The sequence below is a fragment of the Gigantopelta aegis genome, chromosome 11 (assembly GCF_016097555.1).
Source record: "Gigantopelta aegis isolate Gae_Host chromosome 11, Gae_host_genome, whole genome shotgun sequence".
Classification (NCBI taxonomy): Eukaryota; Metazoa; Mollusca; class Gastropoda; order Neomphalida; family Peltospiridae; genus Gigantopelta; species Gigantopelta aegis.
In genome coordinates this window covers 14,842,740-14,857,462 of record NC_054709.1, presented here as the reverse complement: position 1 = coordinate 14,857,462, position 14,723 = coordinate 14,842,740, and the positions used below count along the sequence as shown (strand labels likewise).

The 14,723-nt window shown below is 39.4% G+C and overlaps 1 protein-coding gene across 1 annotated transcript in view; it reads left to right on the top strand.

Moving 5' to 3' along the window:
- LOC121384962 overlaps positions 1-12,216 on the top strand; it is a 39,577-nt gene extending 27,361 nt beyond the window's left edge. The window contains exons 9-13 of the mRNA XM_041515454.1: positions 1,251-1,281; positions 3,333-3,367; positions 5,374-5,464; positions 10,033-10,154; positions 11,791-12,216. Coding sequence (XP_041371388.1) covers positions 1,251-1,281; positions 3,333-3,367; positions 5,374-5,464; positions 10,033-10,154; positions 11,791-11,804 — 293 coding nt within the window. The 3' untranslated portion in view covers positions 11,805-12,216. The remainder of the gene's footprint in view (positions 1-1,250; positions 1,282-3,332; positions 3,368-5,373; positions 5,465-10,032; positions 10,155-11,790) is intronic.
- The last annotated feature ends 2,507 nt before the right edge of the window (positions 12,217-14,723 follow it).

Genomic DNA, 14,723 nt, shown 5'->3' with positions numbered 1-14,723 from the left:
CTGTCCATGCGATGGTGCATATAAAAGATCCCTTGCTTCTAATCGAAAAGAGTAGCCCATGACGTGGCGACTGCGGGTTTCCTCCCTCAATATCTGTGTGGTCCTTAACCATATGTCCGACGCTATATAACAGTAAATAAAATGTGTTGTGTGCGCCGTTTAATAAACCATTTCCTTCCTTATAAGTTGGTTTATTGTTTTGTTTATCTGTGTTCTCCTGTTTTGTTTTGTCTTTGGAACAGGACCCATGCCATGCTCGTATAACCTTATTTTATTGAATGTCTAGCTTTTTAACCAAGATTGATTTTGTTTTGCCAAACTATTTATCGTTGTTGTTTTTCGCTTTGTCTGGCCTTGTTGTTGTTTGCAAGAGTTTAATTTGCTTGTGTTTACAACATTAATATTAACAGTATTAACTAATTTAGAAGACAAAAGTGTAATGCTTGATTCACTAAATAGATTTAGAACAGGTTAGATACGTGGGGTATACCCGCTAACCTGTTTAGTAATGCTTGATCTGAATAACGCGGAGGATGTATTTATGAATTATATATATATATATATGAGAGAGAGAGAGAGAGAGAGAGAGAGAGAGAGAGAGAGAGAGAGAGAGAGAGAGAGAGAGAGAGAGAGAGAGAGAGAGAGAGAATTTAAGTGTTTAATTGTTGTGTATGAGCATGTACGTATGTCTTTCCATCTATCTGTGTGTGTGTGTATGTGTTTCGATCTCTCGATCTCTCTCTCTCTCTCTCTCTCTCTCTCTCTCTCTCTCTCTCTGTCTGTATCTCTCTCTGTATGTGTATGTATATTTCTCGCTCTCTCACTCTGTCTCTCTCCGTCTCTCTATGTATGTGTGTGTGTTTCTCTCTGCTCTCAGTTTTCTGTCTCTCTTTCTCCGTTATCTCTCTCTCTCTGTCTCTGTCGCTCTGTCTCTCTGTCTCTCTCTGTCTCTCTGTCTCTCTGTCTCTCTCTCTCTCTCTCTCTCTCTCTCTCTCTCTCTCCTCTCTCTCTCTCTCTCTCTCTCTCTCTCTATGTATGTGTATGTTGTCTACCACTTTCTCTATCTGTCTTTTTCTCCGTCTCTCTCTCTCTATATGTGTGTACCTATCGCTCTCCATCTGTGTGTGTGTGTGTGTGTGTGTGTGTGTGTGTGTGGATCATATTTCAAGTTTAGTAAATGTACATACATACATACAAACAGTCTCTATTTTTCTGTTAATGACCTTTCTCGTATTTCTACTATGTTTCAGAATCTACCACGGCGGCAGCTTACAGTGAAGGGTACGTTGGCTTAACGTTTATTCAGTCCAGCATATATATATATATATATATATATATATATATAATATATATAGATATATAGATATATATATATATATCTATATATATATATACATATATATATACAGTATACATGTATACATACATGTATATATATATATATATATAGATAGATAGATATATAGATAGATATCTAGATCATATACTATATATATATAATATATATAGCTAGATAGCTAGATAAGCTAGATAGAGAGATAGATAGACAGACAGAGAGAGAGAGACAGAGAGAGACAGACAGAGAGGGACAGAGACAGACAGACATATATTGGGAGAGTGAGGGAAAGAGGGAGACAGGCAGACAGACAGAGAGATGTAGAGAGAGAGAGAGAGAGAGAGAGAGAGGGAGAGAGAGAGAGAGAGAGAGAGAGAGAGAGAGAGAGAGAGAGAGAGAGAGAGAGTACTATATGAGTGGTCGCAAGATATACCATTCACTAATATCTTACAGCAGAGTTGTTAGATAATTATCGAACAATCGAAAGCGAGTTGGATAATTTACTTTTTAAAAAAGGGATCGTAAGATACCGTAAATCCTTCAATAGAATGGTACTTTTTAAAGAAGAACATATTCAATCGCCCGTCTCGCTTTGTTTTGTTTAAACAACACTGTGATATTGAAGAATAAGATTATTATATTGTTGTTCTCGATATGTCTTTAAACGATTTTGACGTCAGGCAACAGAAATATCGCGTATAACGCTGTCATTAACTTGACACGGCTAGAATAAAAGAAACAAACCTTTATGTAAGGCTGGCCTTTATTTAAGGATTTATGGTAAATCTAATTGACACGAATGAATGAATGAATGAATGTTTAACGACACCCCAGCACGAAAAAATACATCGACTAGTGTGTGTCAAACTATGGTAAATGCAAAAACAATGTGATGATCAGCATCAATATAAAAATTCAACAGTTAAAAATTAAAACGCAGTGTAAAGAACTGTGCAACAATACAAATATCACGGATATAAAAAATTAAAATTTAGAGTGTAGTAATTGACATGAGTGAAGTTTAATGGATATACTTGAGAAGCCGGACTTCATTAAACGCCGGTGTTTAAGCAGTGTACACGCTTATAAAATATAAACATGTTTTGTGAATTCGGTCCACCAGATTTAAAAGACCTTTAAACTTGCTTCTTTTTTGTGTGGGTTTCCTTTTGGTAGTTTTTGGTGCCCCCCCCCCCCCCCCCCCCCCCCCCAAACACACACTAAAAGGTATTTACGGGCTTGCAAAATTAACTGTGTACGTCACAGAACAATAATTAAATTTCCGTTACATTCATTACAATATAGCGTCATCCCATTGGTGACACAGCAACGGTAGTGTGTTCATTTCTCGATGAACGTAAAAATGACGTCGTCAGGGAACGTCATAGCTTATTTGAAAACGTGTGTTTTGTTTTGCTTAAGGACACCACTAGAGCACATTGATTTATTAATCATGGGCTATTGGATGTCAAACATTTGGTAATTTTGACATATAATCTTAAAGAGGAAACCCGCTACATGTTTCCATTAGTAGCAAGGATATTTTATATGCACCATCCCAGAGACATGATAGCACATACCACGGCCTTTGGTATACCAGTCGTGGTGCACTGGCTGGAACAAGAAATAGCCCAACGAACCCACTAACGGGGATCGATCCTAGGCCGACCGCGCAACAAGAGGTCCACGGGATAGCGTCAGGTTTCTTGTCTCAGAGTGTTATACGATGGGCAGGACTGAAGGATGTGTTCCGGTATTTTGGCACCTGTGTCACATGGCCATTCATCTTGGACACGTTTGAGTCTATAGAGGTATGGACAGGACACCTCTGGGCATGTTTGGGCACCTGTGTCTAATCCTTCTCATTTTCCCCCACTTCCATTCTTGCCTTCCAGATGATGTCAAAAGCCCGTGTGTATAAAACTCTTTAGAAGTTTTAGAAGCATGAAGTCTGATTCCTGAACGATGTGTAACTGAAATGATTTTTTGTTTTCAGGTGTGGTGATGGTGACTGCAGGACAAACTGGGAATGTAAGTAACTGTTGTTAAAGATCCATCTCATGCTTATTGACTTTTGATAAGGCTTAGTTAAGTTAAGTTTTATTTTGTTTAACGACACCACTAGAGCACATTGATTTATTAATCATCGGCTATTGGAAAGAAGGAAAGAAAGAAATGTTTTATTTAACACATTTTATTTACGGTTATATGGCGTCATACAAATGGTTAAGGACCACACAGATATTGAGAGAGGAAACCCGCTGTCGCCACTTCATGGGCTACTCTTTTTGATTAGCAGCAATGGATCTTTTATATGCACCGTCCCACAGACAGGGTAGTACATACCATGGCCTTTGATAAACCAGTCGTGGTGCACTGGCTGGAGCGAGGAATAGCGCAATGGGCCCACTGACGGGGAGCGATCGGCTATTGGATGTCAAACATTTAGTAATTTCGACATATAGTCATAGAGAGGAAACCCACTACATTTTTCCATTAATAGCAAGGGATCTTTTATATGCACCATCCCACAGACAGGATATCACATACCTTTGCGGCTACTGGGTGTCAAACATTTAGTAATTATAACATATAGGCTTAGGGAGGAAAGCCGCTACATTTTTCATTAGTAGAAATGGTTCTTTTATATGCCCCAGGATAGCACATACCTCGTCGAGATGCACTGACTGGAACGAGAAATAGCCCAATGGGCCCACCGACGGGGATCGACCTAAGAGCGCGATACCACTGGGCTGTTTCCCGCCCCCTTCGTTAAGGCTGAGAAAGACGGGATGTAGCCCAGTGGTAGAGCGCACGCCTGTGGCGCGATGAGTTGCAGGATCGACCGCCCACGATGGAGTTATTTTTTTTCCTTGTTCCATTCAAAGCCCCGCAATTGATACTTCAAAAAATGTGGTATGTTCTGTACTTTTTGTGGGGTTCATATAAAGTGCATATCAAAGATCACTTGCTGTTAGTGGCACATACTATGTGTCAGAATTATCAAATGTTTCACCTCCAATAGTCGATGATTAATTAATCATGCTGCTCTTGTGGTGTCGTTAAAGAAAACAAACGTTAACAATAATTGTTACTGTAAGTATTTAAAACAGGTATACAACACAAATAGACATATTGTAATATTTAATTTAGTAGCCTATGTCTCTATCTATGTCTGTGTCTGTCTCTCTGTGTCTGTTCTCTCTCTCTCTCTCTCTCTCTCTCTCTCTCTCTCTCTCTCTCTCTCTCTCTCTCTCTCTCTCTCTGTCTGTCTGTCTGTCTGTCTGTCTGTCTGTCTGTCTGTCTGTCTCTCTCTCTCTCTCTCTCTCTCTCTCTCTCTCTCTCTCTCTCTCTCTGTCTCTCTCTCTCTGTCTCTCTCTCTCTCTCTCTCTCACTTTCCCAATATCTCTGCCTCTGTATGTCTGTCTGTCTGTCTGTTTCTGTCTGTTTCTGTCTCTCTCTGTCTCTCTGTCTCTCTCTCTCTCTGTCTCTCTCTCTCTCTCTCTGTCTCTCTCTCTCTCCCTGTCTCTCTCTCCCTCCCTCTCTCTCTCTCTCTCTCTCTCTCTCTCTCTCTCTCTCTCTCTCTCTCTCTCTCTCTCTCTCTCTCTCTCTCTCTCCCTCCCCGAAGTATCGAAATAACCACAGTAAAGCACCAATTAGCCGTAGTTTAAACATGTACTGATGTATCTTTAAATATCTATTTCCTTCCATTGTCATATGCTACAAAAGACAAAGCTACAAAACACATCAATTATATAACATTACATTGAAAATGTATATATAAATTATATAACGAGATCTATATCAGTATCATTTGTTTCCGAGACAACGTAACAATGTAACAAATGCTTAAAATATAAATACATAATGGCCATGACAACAACTAGCCATGACGCATTTGATTGCTAATCTATACATCAGTGTCATTAATTTTTGAGACAACGTAACAATGTAAGTACTAAAACTTTAAAATATTGATACATAACGGCCATGTCAGCAACTAGCCATGACGTATTTGATTATGTAATCTGTTCCAGTTGTTGGGCTCACTCTCGCAGTCTTGTTCCTGGTTCTGTTTGCTCTCATCACCTATGAGATCATACATCGTAAACGTCAGCTTTCGGCAAGGTAGGTATTGTTCGGGAAAAACATTTACTTTGAACATATTATAAACACACGGAAGTTAATTAAGCTGCACCTGAATTGTACTGCAGTCATAAAGGCGCGGGGGGGGGGGGGGGGGGGGGGGGGGCAGCGTGACGTAGCCAAATGGTAAAGCGCTCGCTTAATTCGCGGTCGGTTTTGGGATCGATCCCCGTCGGTGGGCCCATTGGGCTATTTCTCGTTCCAGCCAGTACACCACGACTGGTACATCAAAGGTCGTGGTATGAGCTATCCTGTCTGTGGGATGGTGCATATAAAAGATCCCTTGCTACTAATGGTGAAAATGTGGCGGGTTTCCACTCTATGTCTGTTTCAAAATGACTATATGTTTGACATCCAGTAGCCGATGATTAATAAATCAATGTTCTAGTGGTGTTAAACAAAACAAACTTCTTCCATAAAGGCGCCTAGAAGTCGTTGTCCGTACCGACAGAGTTTAAAGGCATATTGTCACAGACCACTGACCTATTTAATGGTCTAACAAAGTATTACCAGAACAAATATAATTTGATTTGTCCCTAATTGTATTTTATTCAACCATCTTCATAACCACCATACTCCATTTATGAATGGCATTTTGTAAAAATAATTGAATTATGGCAATGGTCCATAATTCAAAAACTAAAATTGCAGAAAGGGATGGCATGGATTTCACTCCATCATGGTTCAGTTAAGGTGATGCGAAAGCTAGATTTGGTTTCCAACAATTAATGTAATTTTTATTTATTTATCCATTTTTAGAAAAATAAGGTCCTTAAATCTGTGACAGTATGCCTTTAAAGCTGATAATGAAAATTCTGACATATTCTCTATCTGCTGGGTGTTTACCGAGATGACACGAATAAATTAATTTTGAGAAGCACATCAGTGTGATTTAAGCTCCATAGTTAATTGCCATACATTTTCATGCACATTTACGGCTTCTGACTTTCCGGCCTCGGTGGTGTTGTGGTTAAGCCATCGGACATAAGGCTGGTAGGTACTGGGTTCGCAGCCCGGTACCGGCCTCGGTGGTGTTGTGGTTAAGCCATCGGACATAAGGCTGGTAGGTACAGACTCAGTGGGTAGGTGTAAAGCTACTACACCCTCTTCTCTTTCACTAACCACTAATTAACCTACTGTCCTGTACACACCGCCCAGATAGCTGAGGTGTGTGCACAGGACAGCGTGCTTGAACCGTAATTGGATATAAGCACGAAAATGTTTGAAATGAAATGTATTTTCGCATTAAATATCGATGAAAGGATAGTTACTTTCTGTTATTCTGTTATCCCCAGTATACATTCCAGTTCATTTCAACTTATTTTCGTGCTTATATCCAATTAAAGTTCAAGCATGCTGCCCTGGGCAAAGACACCTCAGCTATCTGGGCTGTCTGTCCAGCACAATGGGTTAGTTGATAGTTGGTTAGTGGTTAGTGAGAAAGAAGTAGGGTTTAGGAGCCCTTAAGAACTCGCTCTGGGTTGGAGCCGATACCGGGCTGCGAACCTTGTACCTACCAGCCTGTAGTCCGACAGCTTAACCACGACGCCACCGAGGCCGGTCCTGTGTACTAAGAGAACATTAATTTCATTGTTTTCTATCCATGACATGATTACAATGACTGGCGAAGTATAAGTCACATGGTCAAAATTATGGTGTTGCTTAACGAGACAGATCCTAGTTTCAACCCGTGAAAATTAACACTAAGTTTAGTTAAAGGGACAGACCCTAGTTTCAACCCGTGAAAATTAACACTAAGTTTAGTTAGTCTACAAACCTGTAACACATTTGGATAAAGTTACAATTGAGTGAAACAAGAGTCTGTGACGTTGAAAAGGAGAAATACCCTAAAAAAAAATAGACTAGAGCCCGTCTTCATTACGGTTACTTCTCTGACGCACCTGCGTTTTTAAAAATATGAGAAATGCATTTTGTGATATTAAAAATACCAGGATGACCAAAAACACTTCGAATGTACGGAGATGGATAATCTAAACAATAAAATCTAAGTAGTGTTTGATTTCAGTGATCATAAACGGCTCCAATAGTGGCAAAAATATGCCTTAGTGTTTAAAAACTAGAGTATGATCCTTTAATTAATTTCCACGTGTATATATTGACTTTTCGATCGATATAATGATACAGTTCGTTTGCTTCAAAAGGGAACTGATGAATGATGCTAAAGCTCATACAAATATATATATACACAGAACCAAATTTACAAAGACTGTATTTGTTTTACACGCGAGCAACAACATACATTTTTAATGCTTAAACGCCTACTGTTAAGAAAAACAACAACAGAAAAACAAAAACAACATTCGATACAGGGATTAGGGCATTTGCTATGATAGCCAAGATAAAGCGGTTGTTTTACAGTTTTGATGACATGCGTTTTGATTACTAGAGATGCAAATAATTGAAATGCCTAATTTGACTATTCCAGTATTTTTCTTTATCCCTGTATTGACCTTGGTCAGTATCACTTGCTTGGTCACATAACCTCATATTGCTCTCATTGGTGGTCAATAGTTGATACATATCTATCTGTCTATCTATATATATGTCTGTCTGTCTGCCTGTCTATCTATATATCTGTCTGTCTGTCTGTCTGTCTGTCTATCAATTTATCTATCTATCTGTTTTGTCTGTCTGTCTGTCGGTCTGTCTGTATGTCTCTCTGTCTATCTATCTCTCTGTCTGTCTGTCTATCTACCTATCTGAGTGAAACATGTTTTTGGCATATAGTATATATTTACATGTACAAATGGATTGGCAACAAGTTATCCAACTTACGAGGCCCTCTCCTATTTACAATGTATCATTGCAATATCGGTGACTGCAAACAATAATGAAATAATAAGTTTTAAAATCTCCAAAACCTCCCAAGTACATAAATATTCAAAACCAAATAAAGAAAGAAAGAAATGTTTTATTTAATGACGCACACTCAACACCTTTTATTTACGCTTATATGGCGTCAGACATATGGTTAAGAACCACACAGGTTTTGAGAGGAAACCCGCTGTCGCCACTACATGGGCTACTCTTTCCGATTAGCAGCAAGGGATCTTTTATTTGCGCTTCCCACAGGCAGGATAGTACAAACCATGGCCTTTGTTGAACCAGTTATGGATCACTGGTCGGTGCAAGTGGTTTACACCTACCCATTGAGCCTTGCGGAGCACTCCCACTACCTACCAGCTTGTTGACCGATGGCCTTATCACGACGCCACCGAGGCCGGTCAAAACCAAATAAATGCATGGAAAAGAAGAAAGCAAAAAGAAATAATGTGAATGAAAGTGAGCGAAGAAAGAGAACAATAAAATGCCCAACATCGATAAAAGATATTTATCTATCTGTCCGATTGTCTATCTGTCTGTTTATCTGTAAAATATATTTTGCCTTAGTAAATAATGTTCAAATATTATGTGGAGGCGAGATTGTGAGTTTGTTAAAAATGTAGGTATGTATTAATTTTAAATTAGTAAATGTCATTGTAATATCACGGTGAGATGGGATTTTGGGTTTATTAAACGTGTAGGTATGTTTGTATTTTGTTATCATATAACGAGAGAGGAGACTGCTCCTTCAAAACTAATTTATTAAAGGGACATACCCTAGTTTTTAAACACTAAAATATATTTTTCACTATGAGAGCCGTTTATGATCACTGAAATCAAACGTTACTTATATTTTATTCTTTAGGTTATCCATTTCCATACAACCGAAGTGTTTCTGATCATCCTGGTGTTTCTAATACCACAAAATGCATTTTTCGTATTTTTAAAAACTCACGTGCGTAACATTTCAAAATCTGGTATCCCACCTGAGAATTCAGTATCCCACTTAAATGAAATTCATAAATAACATTGTAACAAACTTGGACGACACTGTTCTCGTTCTCAATCTATCGTGAAATTTGCAATCAAAGGGAATCTATTTTTGAATAATACTAACATAAATTAATATTTAGAAGTAATTTATAAGTGATTCTGACATTATTAATGATAAACCTACCTGTATCAATTTTCTGCAGATGTGGAATTAATATTTCAAATAAAATTTGAAAGGAGGAAACATCCAACAAAAACAATAGCATTAGCATTAGACTGGGTATAAGTGGGGGAGATATTGTTATGGCATAGCATTAGACTGGGTACGAGCTCGAACATACTGTTACTTAACTCCACCAGGATTAAAAAACCCAACAACATTTTAGAGTATCCCGGTGGGATACTGGGTTCTTGAAGTCTGGTATCCAAAATTAAATTCTGGTATTCCCAGGATATCGGGATACATTAATCTCGAACACTGGTTATGGAGTCTCGTTTTAGTCTATTTTAAAGGGTGTTTCAACGTCACCGACTCTTGTTTCACTCTGTTGTATCCAAATTTGTTACAGGATTGTAAATTAACCAAACTTAGTGTCCATTTTTACGGGTTGAAACTAGTGTCTAGGTGAAAAATATGCTTTAATAATGTAGGGTCTGTCCTTTTAAAGGGTCACTGCGTGTATCTTTATACCATATGTTATTCAATCTTCCAGGGACGCATACAGACGATTCGGACGGGCCACTAGACAACGCATTCAGAAACTGAGAAGAAAGAGTTTTGCCAGGACCAGTAAAATGAAGGGAGGAAAACACATCGAAGAAGACAAGGCAGAAGGTTTGACCGACTCGGGACTCGAAACTCTAAATTTCGAGACATATATATATTTTTTTCTCTCATTTTTTACGTTGTAGAATCTGAAGAATCCCTTCGGAAACGTTTATGGCCTTCGGACACATGCCATGTCATTTCCATTGTGTAGTTTTTCATTGGATGTATGGCAGTGGTGACCTGGTCATCACCTAGGAGCAGCCAGTTGTATGTCTTAAAATTGTTAACACACGTTATCAAAAAAGAACGCATGGTGTTCTCATCAACGGGTGTGTAACAAGAAACAATAACACATGATCAGGGCCGTATATCCGCATAATGCAGAGCCGAATGGGAAATTGGCAAAATAGTGGATGGAAAGAAAGAAAGAAGTGTTTTATTTAACGACGCACTCAACACATTTTATTTACGGTTATATGGCGTCAGACATATGGTTAAGAACCACACAGATTTTGAGAGGAAACCCGCTGTCGCCATTATATGGGCTACTCTTCCGATTAGCAGCAAGGGATCTTTTATTTGCGCTTCCCACAGGCAGGGTAGCACAAACCATGGCCTTTGTTGAACCAGTTATGGATCACTGGTCGGTGCAAGTGGTTTACACCTACCCATTGAGCCTTGCGGAGCACTCACTCAGGGTTTGGAGTCGGTATATGGATTAAAAATCCCATGCCTCGACTGGGATCCGAACTCAGTACCTACCAGCCTGTAGACCGATGGCCTGCCACGACGCCACCGAGGCCGGTTAAATAGTGGATGGATTCAATGAATCTCTATATCTAGTGCCTCGTCTATAGGAGGACAGCCACTTCCGAGGAGTGGAAAAAGTATCAATATCTTCTGGTCCCCGTTTTACGAAGCGATCTTAGCTACCTTATACACTTGAGGTGATCGTAGCGCTAAGACCATCTTAGTACATAGCTACCTTATACACTTGAGGTGATCTTAGTGCTAAGATCGCCGTAAGTACATAGCTACCTTATGCACTTCAGGTGATCTTAGCGCTATATAATTTTGCGCTTGTATAAGGAGAGGGGTCTCCACGGCACGTATATTAAAATACGTGGTATGTGCTGTGCTGTCTGTGGAAAGGTGCATATAAAAGATATCTTGCTGCTAATGGAAAAATGTTTCCTCTCTAAGACTGATGTATGAATTACCAATGTTTGATATCCCTAACCCTAAATCAATGCCTTCTAGTGGTGTTGTTAACACAAAACACATTTTATTATCTAGTTTTGACCCAAAAGTAGTAAAAGTAAAAAACAAAACACCCCAAAGCAACTTAATATTGTGAAGTTTACGCCTTTGCAGAGGCGAATCTAGGGGTGGAGGGGGGGGGGGGGGGGCAGGGACCGGGGCCCTCCTAAATTTTGCGATAGTTATAATTTTATTATATATTAATTATATATTCATTTTTTTACGATCCCCTCCAAACCTCCCCCAAAGTTCCCTTGGTATTCCTCCTCATGCCACTGCCCCCCCCCCAATGGATTTCTGGATCCGCCACTGCTTTGTAATGCTTCAGATCGTATTTTCTTTTAAATATAACTTTTTAAAAGGAAAAATGTAATTTCGATTTTGAAACTTTATAACAATATTAAAATATCGATATTAATTATAATTTTGTTTTATTTTGCAGATGACAGTGATTAGTAGAATACACCAGCTACTTAAAATGCCTACTTGATGGTTGAATCGACAGTCGTCTGAAAATTTGCGCCAAAACACATTAGTCGATGTTAACTTTTATCTTTTTAATTTTTATATTAATGTGATCATCAATTCATTCAGGCGCGGTTCCAAGGGGAGGGTGATGTGGGGGTGCGCACCTCACCTTCGAAAATTCATAGTGTCGCTCTGTCTCGGAAAATCGAGTATTAGTAGATAAAAAAGGATGGATGTTTAACGAAACCCCAATTTATTTAGTTTCAGTATGGATCGTGTAATAAAGTTTGTTTTGTTTAATCATCGGCTATTGGATGTCAAACGTAAAGTCATTTTGACACAATCAGAGATGAAACCCGCTACATGTTTCCATTAGTAGCAAGGGATCTTTTATATGCACCATCCCACAGACAGGATAGCACATACCACGGCCTTTGGTATACCAGTCGTGATGCACTGGCTGGAGTGAGAACTAGTTCAATGGGCTCACTGACGGGGATTGATCCTAGACCGGATCGTGTAATAGGTCAGCTTGATATTTCTGTGAAAAATTACCATATAGATAATTCATGTAATAGTGCCCTTTTTAAACATTGTAACCCCGTCTATTAATACTGGAGTTGCCCAATCTAAACATTGCACCCCCTCCCTAGAAAAATCCTATATCCGACCCTGACAATCCATGTACTTACCTTTGATTGACTGCCAATAGCCAGCGTATTATTTGTGCTGGGGTGTCGTTAAACATTCATTCGTTCATTTTCTTTCATTTATTCATCCATCCATCCATCCATCCATCCATTCGTTGACATTAGCTGACACGACTGTCTGGTAGGCTTTTCGTAAGTTCTACTCGGGACACAGAACTTCAGATTAGATTCGACCCTTACACCATTCCCCAAGGACACACCTACCAACTAATCAGTCGGGACAGCCTTATCGCTAAATGTATGCCAGTGATGACGTCAGCCCAGCCTTGTGATGAAGAGTGTAAAAGAATAATTTCTGCATGATATTGTATACCCCGTAATAACGCCATTAAGGCCCAAAATACACTGAACCTGTGTCTGGATCTGGTGAGCCTGACGCTGTCTAAATATGGCACATGTTCTATGTCGTCTGCTGTCAGATCTAGACCAAGACCAAAGTGTTTACGTGCACATTCAGAGCAAGCTCTTGTAGCGCACGCCTGTCCTGGGCACACATGGCGACCTCGGCCGGCTCCTCCGTACAGGACAGGAACGGTGTGGGGTGAGTAGGAGGAGGGACCGCCTGCACTGGCAGGTGCAAGGGAACACCAGCAGCCCGACCGTAGCCGGTAACAGGCGGAGGGTGGTATGGTGCTATGGAATTTGGAATGTCCCGTAGGATTAAGCCAAAGAGAAAGGGTGCGCATTTTTTATGAAGGAATTTAGGCGTAATTTGTAACGGTCGGTCTAAATAGAAAGGTAAGGAGCTACGTATATGTTTGAAGTTTAGTAGGCATATAGTAGCTCGTTAGTCGGACCGATTGGTGCTGAAATGTCTTCCTAGGTTGCCCATAGGGGCCCTTAAAAGGGCCTGAACTCCTCAGCTGCCAGATCTGTAGTTCGCGCCACATTTGTAACATTATATTCAGTGCGGGATGTTCTCGACTGGTACCATACCCGCCAGACTCCGACCCAACTTCGGTGTGTTTTGGGCTTAAGGTTTCAATTATTCCAACCCGTACTTTATACATTCCAAAACAAATAGATAAGGAAGATACCTTATTCCAGCACCTGTTGCAAATTAGTGGTCATAATCAGTGGCGGATCCATAAGATCCATTTAGGGAGGCCCCAGTGACATGAGGCGGAATGCCAAGGGAACTTTGGGGGAGTTTTGGAAGGGAATCTTAAAAAAATTAAAATTAATATATAATAAAATCCAGATCCGCCTCTGATGATTTCCCAGTGTTTATCCCACAAGCAGTTCAAGTATATCACAGACCCTAGTTTTTAAACACTACGGCGGTTTCTTTTTCACTATTACACATGTTTTTGATAATGGAAATCAAACATTACTTAGACTTTATTGTTTACGCTACGCATTTTCGTACATCCGAAGTGTTTCTGATAATCCTGGAATTTCTAATACCATGCAATACATTTTTTTTATCATATTTTTAAAAACGCAAGTGACTCTGAAAAGTAACGGTTATGGAGACGAGCTCTAGTCTATTTGTTAAGGATATATAATGTTTCAACATCCAGGGCCGTACCCTGATCAAAATCCGGGGGGGGGGGGGGGGGCACTACTTTTTATAAACTAATGAAACACTATACAAATCAAACCCTGAGATGTGTATGCTATGTTCTGGAGTAAAAAAAAAGGTGAGATTCTCAGGGGGCAACTTCACCCCCCCCCCCCTCCCGAGGGTACGGCCCTGACACATCAGATTCTTGTTTAACTCTACTGTAACTTTATCCAAATGGTGTTATAGGTTTGTTGATTAACCAAACTTGGGTTCCATTTTCACAGTTTGAAACAAGGGTCTGCGTCTTTAAATATATCGGTCAGTTACATCATTAGGCTAGACTTACCCTGGGGATGATACAACATGGTAACATTTGCGAATCAGATAATTAAAGGGACTGTCCTGAGTTTGTAGCCATTTTAAAAAAGTTTTTCTTTAGCAAATAAAATAGTTTTACATTAGTAAAATTAGTCTACTTATATTTTCTTTGCGAACAATACGCATATCGCAAACCTTTTAGTACATAAAATAGTTTTACATTACTAAAATTACAATTTACTTATATTTTCTTTGCGGACAATACGCATATCGCAAACCTTTTAGTAAATAAAATTGTTTTACATTACAAAAAATGACAATTTACTTATATTTTCTTTGCGGACAATACGCATATCGCAAACCTTTTAGTAA